At 43.2% G+C, this 16,319-nt stretch overlaps 3 protein-coding genes across 7 annotated transcripts in view; 2 read left to right on the forward strand and 1 right to left on the reverse strand.

The window, feature by feature from the left end:
• Positions 1-2,267: 2,267 nt before the first annotated feature.
• Positions 2,268-6,088, forward strand: LOC118415868 (NXPE family member 3-like). Its single transcript, XM_035820723.1, has 4 exons — positions 2,268-2,765; positions 3,205-3,443; positions 3,731-3,808; positions 4,692-6,088. The coding sequence occupies exons 1-4, from the start codon at positions 2,539-2,541 to the stop codon at positions 5,210-5,212; spliced, it is 1,065 nt and encodes a 354-aa protein (XP_035676616.1). The 5' UTR covers positions 2,268-2,538; the 3' UTR covers positions 5,213-6,088.
• Positions 5,744-12,746, reverse strand: LOC118415866 (kelch-like protein 6). 3 transcript variants are annotated; one of them, XM_035820721.1, is made up of 2 exons: positions 12,619-12,746; positions 5,744-8,438 (listed from the first exon to the last, which is right to left on the reverse strand). In XM_035820721.1, exons 1-2 carry the CDS (start codon positions 12,622-12,624, stop codon positions 6,696-6,698), a joined length of 1,749 nt encoding a protein of 582 aa, XP_035676614.1. In that variant the 5' UTR covers positions 12,625-12,746; the 3' UTR covers positions 5,744-6,695. The 3 variants fall into 3 exon arrangements, with proteins under 3 accessions (XP_035676614.1, XP_035676613.1, XP_035676615.1); XM_035820720.1 differs by lacking the exon at positions 12,619-12,746 and adding an exon at positions 11,564-11,709; XM_035820722.1 differs by lacking the exon at positions 12,619-12,746 and adding an exon at positions 11,564-11,701 and having other exon boundaries at positions 5,744-8,433.
• Positions 12,747-15,723: 2,977 nt separating this feature from the next.
• The window catches only part of LOC118415871 (kelch-like protein 24), a 4,206-nt gene continuing 3,610 nt past the window's right edge, over positions 15,724-16,319 (forward strand). Inside the window, exon 1 of one of the 3 annotated variants that reach the window (XM_035820729.1) lies at positions 15,724-15,866. The gene's annotated coding sequence lies outside the window, so the exon portion shown is untranslated. The remainder of the gene's footprint in view (positions 15,867-16,319) is intronic. The other 2 variants (XM_035820728.1, XM_035820730.1) reach the window with 2 other exon arrangements.

Consider the following 16,319-nt stretch of genomic DNA (forward strand, 5'->3'; position numbering starts at 1 on the left):
AAACTGTCATAGACTAGCGTTGTTTTTTTAACCAGAGAAGGCTTTTTGTTATGTTGTGGAGTTTTTTTAATAGATCGTGGGATGAAAGTTGTTTTCAATAAAACCAAGGAGCTTTTATCAGTACTGATAAAAGCTCCTTCATAAAACACTGTGCTGATGGATAAAATATTTCAGCGTTCCCTTAACGACGGAATGTCATCATTCTCTGGACTTTTTGGTCTTCCAAACTTGTATTTTTTTATGATTCATACCACATAGTGAAAAATATTCCCCGTTTTGCATCCTGCTGCACCAATGTGCTCCCACAGTCACGTACCTATGACGTCACGTACCGGAAGTGGCAGTAGACGGGTCCATTTTGATAGTGAAGAAGTTTTATGGCGTTCAGCCGAAAATTGCAGGGTAAGTCCCAATTCGTTCTAGTATTAGCAAGGTTCAGCCCTTCTTTGACAATTGGTTTGCCAACACAGAAACATTTATGCTATGAAATGTATTAGCATAGTAGTTTCATTTGGAACGAAGTTGCCAACGTTTTGGGAAATATTAATAGTGTGCCATAGATGGGCATTTAAGATAGCTTTTGATGTTGAATAGAGGTCTTCAATATCATTAAGTTCAATTTCATATCATATCATTGGTTGTACGTATACATTTCATTTAATCAACGTCAGAGATCCATATTAACATTTCTGTTGCAAAGTCTATCTCTTGTTTGCCTTGCCCTGGTGCCGCCCAAGACATCCGTGTATAGTTCCTGTTTCCAATATCGGACACAATCAGCGCATCATTACAGACTCAGTATAAGTATTTTTTGCTATTACTGGCTGGATCATGTGGAGAATGTGACTGTTTTTGAGTTTGTTGGATCTAGTCCTGATGTAGGACAATACGTATTTCTGCCTAGTGTCTCTGGTGCTGATGTCACCAGGGAAAGGCGGAAGCCACCCAGTACCCAAAGACCGGGCATCTCAGTAGTCTTCTTTCAGCTCGTTGTTTTAGGGAGTCAGAGTTCTTGTCGAGCAGAGTTATAAATGGTGAAAACTGCATGGCCTTTTTTGGACGTTTTCAATTCGACTCTGATTCTGCGACAGTCAGTGTCGGGTGCCATTCTTGCAGCTGGCAAGCATGCAAGGGATTGCTATCGTCTTTCGGAAGGGACGTAAAACGGGGGTCCCGGCCTTATGGAACCGACCCGGCCTGACGAGTTCTTTATGACTATGACTATGAGATATTCCACAACTGGGCAAGCAAAGCGAATATGCGCATGCACTGATACCAGATCCTCTGAGAGTCTAGTCCTTGTGAAAATTATGCGTATGTCTCTATTGACAGTTACGAGCCACGGTAGGGCGTTTACTGTTCTGATGGTGCTACCTGCCGTCTCAGTTATCTTCGTTACACAGATGATTACGGTAAGGTTTCCTGGTGTTGCTATAGAGCATTGTGATTATCAAACTATCCGCCATGTTGGATTAAACCAGGAAGTTGTTAGACCATTGCATTTTTAGCAGTACATTATACACATGCAAAATGTAGGTCTGAATTTTAAAGCATGGCGCCTATCTTACCTATCGAATGTTGTTATACATATAACGTGACTGTGGAAAAATCTGGTAAGATTGTCCCTTAATTGCTACAATATTTCAAATAATTGTATTCTATCCAGTAAAATCACCACAGTGTTGTTACTTTCGTCGTGTAGACTTGGAAATTCTATGACGATTTTTCGAAACCAGTACCGAAGCCTCGCGTCTTTACGGGAACCAAGAGGTCAATGTCATCGACCAACATGACTCTCGGACCTGTCATCCTTGGGAAGGCCATGCCTCGTCTTCTGGACCAAGTCACGTGCCCAAGCAAAACGAAGATCGTCGTCTTAAACAGGGACCGACTCTTCCGGCAAGGAGACGTCCTGGAGGTGAGGGTAACGGCACGAGACGCAGAAGGGAGACCCAAGACCCGCGGCGGAGACTTTTTCCGCGCTAGGCTGATCGGTAACCTTACGCTGCAGGAAAGTAGCGCTGGGCGCGTGACCGACCACGATAACGGCTCCTACACCGTGCAGTTCCCGCTCTACTGGGTAGGGAGCGTCTCGGTACGTTCCTGTTGGAGTCTCTCTCTTATGAAATGTTTTCCCACTTTAACAGTCTTCACTTGCACAGCTTCATCATTTCCTATTTCGTGTCAAGTTATGTACATTTATCCAGGGTCTCGCTCGGATCTCAATGTTCAGCTTAGCACTCGTATTTTGTTCCGGTAAAGTTCACCTCGGTAGCATTCTGCTCTATTTCAATTTTCGACCGAGTCATGTAGATCCAAGAAGACTTGGTGGCCTGCCTCTCATGATCGAAATTTTAATTTGTCTAATATACATTTCCCTGTGTTTTCTGTGTAAACACCTTTTCCTTTTTCGCTCTCAACTGTCCCGTGTCATTTCAGGTACGGGTCCAACTCGTCCATCCGAGTGAAGCAGTGCAGGTCATCCAGCGGTTGCGAGCTATTCCAAATAAGAGATTCTTCCAATGCACGTTTGCCGGTATGAAGCCAAACGCCACCGAAGAGCGAATTCGGTGCTTCAGTTCTCCCTATCCCCGCCTCCCGGCCCAACAACAGTGTGATTTCTCAAAGCCCAGCGTGAACGGGACCTGGTTCTGTAGGAAACCGAAGAGCCTCCCGTGTGACAGCATCTCAAAGTGCGTCTGGTTAGGCGAAGACTCTGGATTACTGGACCTTGTGTCTCAAGAAGAGAAGAAGCTCTTCGAAAAGTAAGTATTTTCAACAGGTCTCACGCAAGTTTACAACTATATGTGTAGCAAACAAAGTTCCGTCTTAGAGTTTATCCCAAAATTTGTCTTCCCGGCACACGTTACGCTTCATGTAATTAATTCATGATAATTTACATGCATCAATAAACTGCTTGGAGTGTCGGTATGGCGCAACGGCTAGAGCGATGGAATCAGAATGAGGTCCTGAGTTCGATACTCGCCATGCTCCTGCCCCCATGACGGTGGAGTGACGCCCACCGAGCCTCACGGCTAATCTTTCTAGAAGGTGCCCAAAACACCTACGGATTTGGTACTGCCAGTGTGTCAACATTTGCACACTTGCCACTAAGACCCGTGATTTTTTAATAAACTGCTTATTGTTTTAAAAGTATCATACAGTGTGCTACAGCAATTTTTCTCTCCTCTGCTTTTTTCACAGGCCGTACCTGGAAGAAGAGCTGGAAGCAAACATTTCGGTGCCCATCCGCGTCCTTCCGCCTGACATGCGCAGTTTTGTAGATCTTCCGGCGTGTCCTGGGAAGGAGTCTGCCTCTCTGGCCCCGGGTACCCAGGGACATTGGTCACGTGGGGTTTGGAAGTCATCCATCTGCAACGTGCGAGTTTTTGAAACAACGGACGTCCAACGGTGCCTGGCTAATAAAACCGTTTACCTATATGGTGCGTTGTGTGTGCCGTCTAATTGTCAGCAATGCTGCTAATGCGGCAGATAGTTCTAAACACCCTCCAGCTCCGTTGTAGCTCACTTGTGTCTCCTCCAATTTTATAAAAATGACTGTAGCTCTTTCAAATAAGCCATCACATAGTTCCAGTGCTGTGTCACTCACTCTGCACACTATTGACAGCTTTGACTTCAAACATGTCCTTTGCCTTTCTTAATAACACTATTAGAAAGCATCAACAGTATATTTGCTTTAAACCTTTCTTCTTCTTTTCCCCACTTGAAGGTGACTCCACCATTCGCCAGTGGTACGAAAAGCTGCAGACGATGCTAACGCTACGGAACATCAAACCAAACACTCCAGGTTTGCCGACTACTCTTTGTTTTTTTTTTTTTTTACTCCATGGTCACCACGTAACAAGGCCTGAAGGCCACTCTATGGTTACGGGTTACATGATTGAAACTGTAACAGCATCCCTTCGCCCTAGGTCAGAAACATCATGATTGAGACCAGCCCAATTGCTCACTATGAGTGAGGACTAACTGACCCAATAGGCGAAGCAGGGGTTACGAGGGCTGCTCGGGAGATTCCCTACCCCTGTTAAATCAAAAATGTCACTCCATTGAAGCGATATGCATCCATGATACTCAGTGTAAGGCTCTTCTACGTCCTCAAGTCCAGTTTTTCTCGTTCACCTGCCTGTCACCATAGAAGCAAGTGCGCATGTGCAGTCGTGATGTATTGTGGTTATGGAGGTCTTGAAAATAATCTGATTTGCCGTTTAAACTGCGTATGCTCAGCGAAATGCATTGTGGGTAATATGTCAAAGATGGTGGCTCTCCTACATGCGAAAACATTTTTGTCTAGACCATCCTTAATTTTGTCTGTGACCTTCACCTTTGACGTAGGTGCATCTCGATGTGCATGCGCAATATAAACCGCGAAACGGCTCACATTAGAAGTGATCTAAATTGCCATTTCAAAAGCCGTTATTCATTTCGGTGTTTCGATTTTGTAAACATGTAGCTAGAAAATAAAAAGGGACATTTAGAGATCGTTGGACACTTCAGATGACCTCAAAGCCCAGGTTTCCGATGAACATTCCAAGGTTTCCAACAAACATCAAGAAGGATGTTCAGTTTACGAGCTACAATTCAGTGAATTGCAAATAGAGGCACCAATATGGCGGAGAGTGTTTCCTGACCCAAGAGTATCATTTTTGATATGTATTTTTTTCATGATTTAGTTTTGAGAAGTGGACACAACACCAACTGGAACGTCACTGTCTACTGGCGGTTTCACCACGTCCCTTTCAGAGGAAGAACCTGGTTTAACTTCTCCGAGTTGAGTTACGCTGCTGATCAACTGGACGCCATCAAGGGAGGGCCGAACACGGCTGTAGTCCTGAGCCTGTGGTCTCACTTTGCGGGAGAACCGCTGGACATGATCCGGTCGCGACTGCACGCCATACGGCACGCCATCCACCGCCTTCAACGCAGGGACCCCGGTACACACGTCTTCATCAGGACTGGAACCACGAGGGAGCACAAGTTTCGAATGATGCTGTTCTACCTGACAGGAAGCGATTGGCTGGCGTACCAGATCACGGAGGAGATACGGGAGATGTTCGGGGCGGATCCGGACGTGGTCGTGTTAGACACGTGGGACATGAGCGTGTGCCAGTGGGGCAAAGACCACGTCCATCCAAATCAAACTGTAGTGGATAATCAACTCAACATGCTACTTTCTCACGTCTGCCCAATGTAGAGGGCCTTAGAGGGCTAAGCGAAGCCAAAAAGATGGATTATAGCGTGTGTAAGGCCTCTATAGTACTACACATCGTAGTCCTCTACTAGACAGTCTCTAGCACAAATGAACAAAGTAGACTAAAGATTCGCGTCTGACTCAGCTTTACACTCACCGACAGGGAGCCTAACAGTAAGCAGGACACCTGTTCTCTGATTGTGTGGACCGAAGAAAACGGTACAAAATCGAAAACCCAACGAAACACCGAAAAACATGCCAATAACAGTAGGACCCGAACCTCTGCTTGGAGAGTACATAAGCAAGGTGTTGATTTGACCCATTGATGTTACAGCCTGTCTTCGGCGAAAGTAGCGCAGTGCCATATCTGAGTTGGCAAATAGGCTGCGCAAAAAAAGGGATTGCGCAACCAAATTCTGACTGGCGTCCATGAACCAATAAATCTCAGAAAAACTATTATGAAATGAGAGTAACCAATGTTTCTAACTTGCACAGAACAAGAAAAACTTAGAAAAAAAAAGAAATATTGTAAGTATCAATAAATTTATTAATAGTATGCACCATGCTTATATGATAGCTTACTCAGGAGCTATGTTATTCCAAGTTATAACACCAGTCTCTTAATCAAACATACTCTACTAAAGAATCTAAATCTACATCAATGTGAGATGAAAAAACATCATTTCCTACTGTAGTAAACTAGAAGATATTGATAGATATGTAAGTATATGAATATGTATACCAAAAAGGGAATTCCTACGAAAAAGCACTAAAAAAACTATGTCAGTATAGTTTGCAAAACATTTATACAAGTGTTACATGTTAAGTTTTTACATATTAAGATAATGTAAAATGTATAAAAAGATCCTAATTTGATAAGTAACGAATTATCTTATCAACTACTTATTACTTTATCAAGTTGATGTCAAAATTTAGAAGACATGAACTGTTCCTCCATGACAGAAAGGATCCCTTACTTAGATGCTCCACATAATTTTGTTCCAATCTGTCTGCCACCATTTGTTCCTTTTCACTGTTACCATTGCGCAAGCAGTGCCGGAGTTGTATCATGGGTGTATTCTACCATGAACTATGATTTGACTCATTTGGATTGGACATGAATCAAGCATGGTCACTCTAGTCTAGACAAGAACTTTTAGTAAATTCCTTTCCCTTTGACACATTACCAAAAAAAGCATCTAGTTGTGCATGCAGTTAAAAACCATGAATAGGGTTACAAAGTGATATTTTCCCTGGCAGCATATACCTGCACATGCCTGTATGCCAGAATCCCCCATGACAAAAACATTGAGTAGCTGTATGTGTTGAGATGGGCTGTACATGGCCTATGACCTACTAGTATGTGCTGCCTTTGTTACATACAGTCACATCCAGCTACATTCACAAATAATTGCGGTAAACGACCGGTCTTTCTACAAAACAGTCAGCTACATAGACATGTTCAACAGCATTGCTATTGATAGGCTTAGTTTGAGTCTTTGGCTATAGTTACAGTGCAGTGTCCATCCAGTGCTAAAGGTAGATCTTTAATGGTGACCATGGTGTCAAGGATGGTGTCAAAGCACTGGACCGTTGCATGGTTATCCAAATGCAGAAATCTTAGGTTTGGTGAATGTTCGGACAGATTTAGCTCCACAATTTCTGGTTCTGTCTGTCCGCCCGTGATGTAGATCTCCCTGCCGCACACCGTAGCACTACAGTGGTCCCACGGGGCCAGCCTATCAGCCATGTCCTCGTAACACATGGAGTCTTCATTGGGCTGGAATCGCATAGCCCGTTCCAAAGGTCCACCAACCAAGTAGATCTCGTCGTTGACTGTGCAGGCTTTGATGTTCCCCATTGCCGTCGGCATCCGCATTTTGAACACCCACTTGTTTTGGGAGGGGTCGTAGCACTGAAGGGAGTCCGTCTTCATGTGCGTGGTGGGATCAACAACTCCGCCGAATGCGTAGAGTTTTCCACAGCAACTGGTCAAGCCAAAGTTGCACACTGCCTTTAGAAGTGGGGCTGCCTTCCTCCAACGGTTGGTTCTCTCGTTGTACACCTCGACATCAGCTAGTATGCATACATCATCATCCACTCGGATGCAACCGCCAGCGACGTACACCTTTCCCTCCAAAACTGCCATCCCGTGCCGCCATCTGCCTTTGTTTAAGGATCCCAGCCACATCAAAGACTTCTGTGATGGCTTGTACCTCCATGCTTGGCGGAGGGATTTATTTCCACCCGTCACAATGACGTCGTCCTTAAGAACGCAGGCCGCAAAGCCCACACTTTCCTGTATTTGCTGTGGCAGCGGATTACTGTCAACACAATTGGAATCAAGCTCCAGTCTGTAAACACTGTCATTCATACCGACATCCCCCGCCAAGTAGTGGTCTTTCACACCACCGAGAACCAGAATGTCATTTTGAGTGATTGTGCGAAGGTTTTGATGCAAAGCTTTGTCTTTTGTTAGCTTCTTCACCCCAGGAACTTTAGCCAACACTTTGTCTTCCTTCAAAATGTTCTTTATGTAGTTTTTGTCAATGCGTGAGAAGCAGACACACTGAAGAAGATCCTTGAGGTCTCTTTGTCGTTCTTTAAGGTCATGTCTTGTCCAGAGCATGATTGCCTCCAAAACTTGCTCCTCTTTCTTTGCATGAAGCTCAACATCTGAGATATATCTCTGTAACTCGTAGATGGGAAGCTGAAGAAACTCTTCAGTCTTGCACGCTTCTTCTAAATTTTTGATGGCACAGTGTCTTGCTGTGTCAGCCAACTCTTCAGAGAACATCTTTTCTGCCAGTGCCCAGGTAGCCATGCATGTGTCTGCACTCAGGTTTACTGTTAGAAACTTTTCACAAGCCATCTCCACATGCATGAACTGGAGCATGTTGGCGGCTACGAACAGGGACTGGACGTTGTCTTTGTTGATGTTGATTTTAGACGTGTAGGCGTAGTCAACTAACAGCCGAAGAGCCTCTGCACTCACCCCTCCCATCTCTATCTTGTCCTTTTTGCTCTCACTGTGGTTTCCACTGAACATGGCCTGGAAGTAGTTGCTGCATGCAGAGAGAACCACACGGTGACAGGGGATCTCCTTCCCCTCTACACACAGGGTCACATCCACCAGAAGACCCTCAGATCTCATGCTACGTAATTCCTCAAAGAACCTGGCAGCAAAGCTGCTGTCCACGGGATCACCTGGATCATCATCCATTCTATTCTGGAGAAAGAAATGAAAAATAGTTGAAAAAACATCTTGCAATGCAGAAAAAGTTGGCAGGCAGAAGCTACACTGTACTGTAAATGCATTTAAGTTTGCTGGGATTTACTTTCGCGGTAACGGGAAAATGGATTTTTTGCAGTGGTTTTAAGTTTGTGGTAGCGCCATAGACTTCAGTCTCATACTATAATAGAAAAATATTTGCGGTGGTTTAAGTTCACGGTGGAGTGGTCACCACGAAAACCGCGAACATTTCTGCATTTTACAGTATTACGACTGTTAATCGCAACACCTGCTGGAGAAATGGTTGGCAGGTTTCAGGGGTGCCCAAGCACTTGCACAAATTCTATGAGAAGTACTATGAGAATAATCTCCAAGCAGATCCTACGGTGCCATGTTGATAGTATCAAAGCTGGCCAGGGAGTATACCAGGCCAAGGGAGTCAAACAGGCACTGGAGGTAAGTTTGATACTACAATATGTACTAGTATACATCACGCACCATGGATCTGGTTGAAGATTACTATGAGAAAACATACGAAAAGGGTTCTCCCCAGAATTTTTTAGTATACTAGTGGTAGTGGAGGGACCGGCAAAAAAAAAGCAGACAGTAAGATAACTAGAAAGGCCGACATTTGCTTGAGAGCAAATACAGCATATTTCAGCCATCTCCCTCATGCAACAATATGCCTTGAGGTCGTTGACCCCTTTGGCCATTGGAAAATGACCCAAAAAATGCCCAAATATATCATTTTAAAGTGTTCCATGCCAAAAATTATACATGGGTCATTTGGATAAATATCTAGAGCACCCCTTTACCAAATTGCGGGTCATTTGGTTGTAAAACGAGGGAACAGGAGCCAAAAATGTCCAATTTTTGCTAAAAATGGCCATAAAATTGCAATATTAAGCATTATGTTGTACTGTATGGAAGAACTGTTATTGAATTCATGCGCACAAAATTAAAGCGCACTTTTATACCAACTTTCAGGTCATTCGGTTGTAAAACGAGGGTACAGGAGGCAAAAATGTGCCTTTTTTGTCAAAAAATGGCCAAAAATCGCAAAATTAAGCATTTTGTTGTACCGTATACCAAAACTGTTATTAAATCTGGGTGGGCATATGATCAGGGCACCTCTGTACCAAATTTCATGTCATTCGGCTGTAATACCAGGGTACAGGAGCCCAAAATATACATAAAAATTGACAAAAACCTCAATAAAATCATTTCAAAGGCAGATATGAAAAAAATGAAAAAAACACCTAAGGGTATTGGCTTACTCTACCTTTGTGCCAAATTTCAAGTCAATCGGTTAAAAAACAGCGGAGTTGATTCGATTTGAAGATTTGGCAGGAGAAAGAAGAAAGAAAGAAAGAAACATTACGAATACAATATATTTCACCATACCTATGGTTTGGCTGAAATATAATTATTTTTGGAAAACCTAATCTTACCTGCTGACAAGTTGATTGTAATTCATGAAGTAAACAGGGACAGTTAGCACTGTTTTCATGAAAATTGACTCATTTTGCAATGGCAGAGGGTGTAAAATACTCAATTATAGCGATTCCTTTTGTTATGTAGTAGTGAAACGAGGGTTCGCTTAAAAGGCTGGGCTGTCTACCAGGCCAGGCTACCTGGCCTGTCTACCTGGCCTGGCTATCACGTCAGGCTACTCAGATCCCCCATTCATAGCCCGATCATATGGCACTCAGCCAAAATAGCTGATTGACAGGCATAGTAATTGCTAATCTCCAACAGGAGGTTGGCCTGTCCACCACTGGCTGGGCCCTTGGGAATGTGTCTGGGAGGCCTTCCTTGCAGCTGTCAGGAACACAAGTACCAGGACTGTGTGTGTGTATGTTTGTCTGTGTGTGTGTGAATGTGTGTGTGTGTGTGTGTGTGTGTGTGTGTGTGTGTGTGTGTGTAAGAATGGGCTTGCCAGCAACAGAAATTTATTTCTTTATTGAATATCTATCTTCTAGAATAGAAACTATCTCAGCTCGTGCAACAAGAAGGAAGAGCATAAAATTGATAAATCACTGTAAAGCTAAACTTGTAACGTTACTGACCAAGGGGGCGGGGTATAATTACATGTACCTCCTTGTTCTCTATGCTAGTATGCCATGTTGACATATACAATCTCGGTAGTCACATAGCCTTTTGAGGCTGTGGATTGTTATCCACTGTACAATTTTTGTGTCCAGGACAGAGCCCAATCCTCTCCTAACTGCCAATAATCTCTCCGACCCCCTTGTACAATTTGGAGTGGGGAAAATACTGTTAACAGCACAGATTTTGTGACATGTCAAAGGATTTAGATTTAAATAGATATAGATTTGAACCCAGGACCTCTGTTTTCTAGGTCTAACACCCTAAAGCATTTACCCAACACAGTACTGGTACAGTACTTGAATGTGTTCCTGACACGCTGCAAAGAAGGCCTCCCAGACACATTCCCGATGGGCCCAGCCAGTGGACAGGCCAACCTTGGGTCACCAGCAGTGTTGGAGATTAGCAATTGCTATGCCTGTCAATCAGCTATTTTGGCTGAGTGCCACATGATGGGGCTATGAATGGGGGGATCTTAGTAGCCTGACGTGATAGCCAGGCCAGGTAGAAAGGCCAGGCAGCCTGGCCTGGTAGACAGCCCAGCCTTTTAAGCGAACCCGTGAAACGACTACAAATGTATTGTTTTGATCATCGCCCATTCACAAGTTTTTGCAGACAATGCTATCTGGAAAAGTCATGCTGCTTGGCGCGGTACAAAAACCTGTGAATTTTCATGAATTTTAACAAAACTAACCAGGAAAATAGGAAGAAACACATTAAATTTTAAAAATAGTTATAGTGGTGCTGCAAGCTGGAGAGCGAGAAGTACGTTCTGTAAGTGTGAAGATCCGAGCTACAGGCGTCGCCTTCTTCCTGAGGATGGTATCAAAGGCAATCAAAGGTATACAGATCTATACAGGCAGTTGACTTTGTGCCCCCTGCACCACCACTCCCCTCCCCACATAAACAGCCGCTGTATGGAGTGGCTTGGTAGCGGTATTCGTCAAGAGTCGATTGCCAAATTCATCCCCAAACCACGAACACAACGTAAAGCCTCTAGTTGTTATACTTACCGTTTCTATTTTCTGGCGAAGGTTACAACTCGGAGAAAAATATGCGGGCAAACCACAAGAGTTAGGACGGCCTGGTGCAGAGTCGAGACGGGCAAGACCAGGCACGGTCTCTCTGGGAATACTAAAAGTTACTATGCGGAACATTCTATATCAGGAAAACAGGGGAGTCCGATTTGAAGATTTTATTTAAAAGGAAATATCACATATACATAATTTTTATTTCCCTTCTGATACATATCCAGAATACTTTTTGTTTATATTATGACTTTTTGTAGGGTTATTTGTTCATTTTATATATGCAAAAAGGTATGGTTCATGTTTGGTTCCCCCTGCAGACCTCGCGAGTTGAGAGTGCTTTCTTGCATGATTTGACCTTCGACCTTATAATCTTATTAGCAGATAGTATCGAGATATGTCAGCTTATCGAGAAGTCACATCAAGACTAGCCACATGGAATACCGCAATTTGTTTGACCAAGGAGCTTGGTTTGAAGTTTTTGTTAGCTCAAGCCTTCAGATTCTGTGAAATTTTAGGGCAAGATAAAGTAGACTGTCCTACAATTTTTTTTAATACACAGTATTAGTTATCAACCGTAACGCTACCGCTTACCGGTCCCTTGACCGGGGGTTATATAGCAAGGAGTTTTTTTTAACATCCTTGGTTATAACCGATTGGCCCCTAACGTTACCAGGCTCGCGGATCGTTGGTCAAATACTAAAATAATAGAAATTAGACAAATAGAGGGAATATTGTGATAGGGGAATCGGCCGGCCAGAGGAGTCAGCTGCATTAGTATCAGTACACGAGCCACGGAAGACTCTCTCATTGGTGTACTGACATATTGGTGGCCGGCCGACTCCCCTCAGCCGCACACCAGTCCGCCTCGGCAGGCTAGCTACCAAACCAAGCATTGCATCATCATGCAATCCTAGTAGCAAGTTTATGAACAAAGCTTATAAAATTATAGAGTTTGGTGCCGACTTACTGTTGGTAAATAAGAGTTTGCTAGGTAAACGTTACTGTCCCAGTGATAGACAGGGAAATATAGTGCTCACCTCCATAGAGATTGTGTTGTCCGCTGCGGAATGAAAACAAAAGTTTCTCACTTTTGTATTTTTGATGTAACGGATTGGAACTAGAATATCACTGAGAACACCACAATCTTCGGTTGTTCTGTCTTTTACGCCAGGCTATCACGCCGAAACGACAGAACAACCGAAGATTGTGGTGTTCTTAATGATATTCTAGATACATCCCATTACATTAAATAAACAGAAACATTTTTCTGTGAGCAAATTTTGCTTTCCTTCCACAGCGGACGATACAATTTTATAGAGGTGACTTTTTCCTTGTCTATTACTGGAACAGTAGCGTTTAGCTACATGTAGCAAACTCTTGTCCCGCCTTCAATGCGACAAGATGTACGTCGACAGCAAGCACTAACAATATCTAAAAGTTCATAAAGTTATCAGGATTGTTTGATTGGTTAGCCTGAGTACCATCCTCCGTTGTACTACATGGGGGCCCCCAAAGCCCTTTTCCGTAGAGCGTAATCGGCGGTTTTAATTCTACGTACTCCGTAGCGGGACCGTTCGAATTCAACGTAGAGCGTAATCGGTGCATTTTGCGTCGAGCGATATTGGCCCCTTTGATTTAACGTATTACGTAGAAGCTAACCGGATTTTACCGTAAAACGTAATTCATATTAATTTTTCGTCAAGCGTAATCAAAGTTTCATTAAACTTAACTAGTCTACCGGCAAATTTTACCCGCGAAAATGCTGGAAATTGCGTTTCAAAGAGTCCAGATTTCAAAATTTCGCCGGACATTCCTTGCTATGGCTCAACACTTCGGCACTGGACATGGTGAAAATATGTTGCGGGAGCGTCGTCCCCCAACTAGTAGAAATCTTTTTACCGACCCTAGCTTAGTTAACAAGCAAAATTTGCCCCTTAAATGCAGGAAATGGCATTTCAGAGGGTCGAGATTTCAATTTTTCTCCGGGCGCCGGGCGGCCCTTGCCAAGGCTTGCGACTCCGGCGCTCACGACTCTCCGGCGCTCGTCGCCCTCAAAGACGTTTCTCTGACAGAAATGTCATTACATTGAGCATATGCCTGCCAGCAAAATTTGCCCCTCAAAATGCAGGAAATGGTGTTTCAGAGGGTAAAAATTTCCAAATTTTCCCGTACCTACCTTGCGACAGTTCGACTGTTCGTGCTTTCGGCACTGGAAATCTGAAAATGATGTTTGGGGGCGTTGCCCAGCTTAAAGCTAAAACCATGTGAATTTCTAATTGGATGCTATTTAACTTAGCTTAGTCTATGAGCAAAATTTGCCCTTCAAAATGCATAAAATGGCGTTTCAGAGGGTCAGGATTTCACAATATTCCCGGGGGAGCATGCCCCCGGACGGCCTAGGATTGTCGCGCCTCCGAGCTTATCAGTCGTTGGACTATAACCATTACCTTACACATTTTGTATCTAGCATCGGCATGTATCTTGAAAAATACCAACAAGACCATCTTCTAAGTACAGAGTTTTAATCTTCTATCTTCAGACGTAAAGAATTAGTAAGTATTTTGCCTGCTTGTGGGGAAACTTGAAAAGAAATTAAACGCACAATGACATATATGGATTCGGTATCGGGAGTACATGACAATATTTTCAACTTACTATCTTCCCTGAATATTTTCATCATGTTAGTAAAAGACTAGCCTGGTATCCAGCCGTATTATAGCTCCCGAGTCTCTTCTGTCATAATAGACTTGGGAGCTATAATACGGCTGGATATTAGGCTAGTAAAACACTGGATAAAAAGATTAAAACGTCGTCTTCACACTCATCACTTTCGTGCATGATCACGTACAATCCTGCATGCTAGACTGTGTACTCTCCAAGCAGAGGTTAGGCTCCGGCTGTTTAAACGTTTTTTCTAGTCGTTTTTATCGGGCTTTCTATTCTGTATTTTATCTTGCTGTGTCAAGACCTAACTGGCTGGCGTACTTCAAGAAAAATGACAAAATAGAAAGCCTGATAAAAACGACTAAAAAAACGTAAAAAAACAGCCGCGGAGCCTAACCTCTGCTTGGAGAGTAAGACCGTGCTCTCCAGGAAGCACTTTTCATATGGTCGCCAGAACTGGAAATTGGTATTTTCCTGGCCAATGTTTCATGACCAGTGACAGTCTGGCACTTTCCTCAGGACAATAGCGAATGCCTAGACATTGCAACTCAATCATGGACATGTATACAATTTCTGGACACAACTTAATCTCCAAGATCCTACGATAGCATAAGATTAAAGATAGTATCAAAAGCTGACAGAGGAGTGAAGTCGCCCTAGTAATGTATCTTACACACTCCTAGGCCAGCTTTTGATACTATCTTATGCTACCTTAGCATCTGCTTGCAGATTACTTGGACACTGATCAGTATTAAAAATTAATCTCCAAGAAGATTTTGGTAAGGAAAACGTTTATGTAATATATATACCCTACATATATATTCAGGTTATGCAGATTCCAAGTATGCATTGTAGTAATTGTTACCGTTAACAGTTAATATGGCATACGTGTAACTTCTATATGCGTGTAAAGGAATTCATGTTAAAAACTACTTTTAACTGAAACTAGTTAACTGAACACATATATAAATAGCGATAAAGTGCCATAGCACTGAGTTTTTTTTTCTTTCTATTCATTAAACAGAAGGAGTGGATAGGAGCCTTTTGCGGCTTGAAGGAAACGATATGGAGTTGTTTCAGCCAGGTAGGACTACAAAGCCCGACAAAATGCAAAAACATCTAAAAACACGCATACAAACTGCCGAACCTCTGCTTGGAGAGTACACATATGGTGTTTTCCAGTGGCCAGGTGTTCCTGTGGGATTTTACTTCCTGTGGTCATCTCAGCACAACATGACCTTGCTACATCCGCCGCCCACGTTCTAAACACATTTCCATGGTAGACTGTACCATAGGAGGTCGGGGAGACATTATTGAAATTATTGAATCTGAAATAGGGTACTCGAAACGTCTTTTCAAATGTCTCAAACTGTACTATTAATACAAATGACTATTTAGTTTTTAATACTAAAACAGGTTTATCTTCTGGAATAGCTCTATCTTCTTGCGAACCCCAATGGTAAAAATACACCCCCTTTATCACATAGAACCTTCCGCTCAGTTGCAACTTTCTGGAGTGTTGACCATTTCTTGATTTGCGAACTTGGCAGTTGGAAACCCGGTGACTTGGCGTGTAACCATTTCTTCGTTTTGTAAATGACAGAAGATTAGAAGACAGTAAGTACGTCGGAAATACTTTATCTACTGTGCTCTTATTGTTCGTGATCTTACGTATTTTAGCGTTTTGCACTGCGGTTAGGTTGGGGGGGCGTTGTTGTCGTAGCGAAATAATTCTCAGATAATTTGCTCAAAGGGCTATCCAAAAACAATCATGAAAGAGAGGGGTTTATGACTTTAAACAGTTGGACTTTAGTCAAGGACTGAGGGGGTCTAATCGCTGAGACTGGACTGGGAAAATATAGTTTCTGTACGTTGTGGCAGCTGGGCACACACAACACACAAGTTGCAGTTTCTTCAGGGATTCTTAGTGGTGCTAAAACCAAGGAGAAAACCCTATCCAGTCTGAAAAGAGGTAATCTCCAAGCAGATTCCTCCAGTGGCATAAAACAGTAACATAAGCTGCCACCGCCAATTTTTACCCCTCAGCCGGCTAAGTCCTCCCCAGCTAAAGTAC

This window comes from Branchiostoma floridae, chromosome 5, assembly GCF_000003815.2.
Source record: "Branchiostoma floridae strain S238N-H82 chromosome 5, Bfl_VNyyK, whole genome shotgun sequence".
Classification (NCBI taxonomy): Eukaryota; Metazoa; Chordata; class Leptocardii; order Amphioxiformes; family Branchiostomatidae; genus Branchiostoma; species Branchiostoma floridae.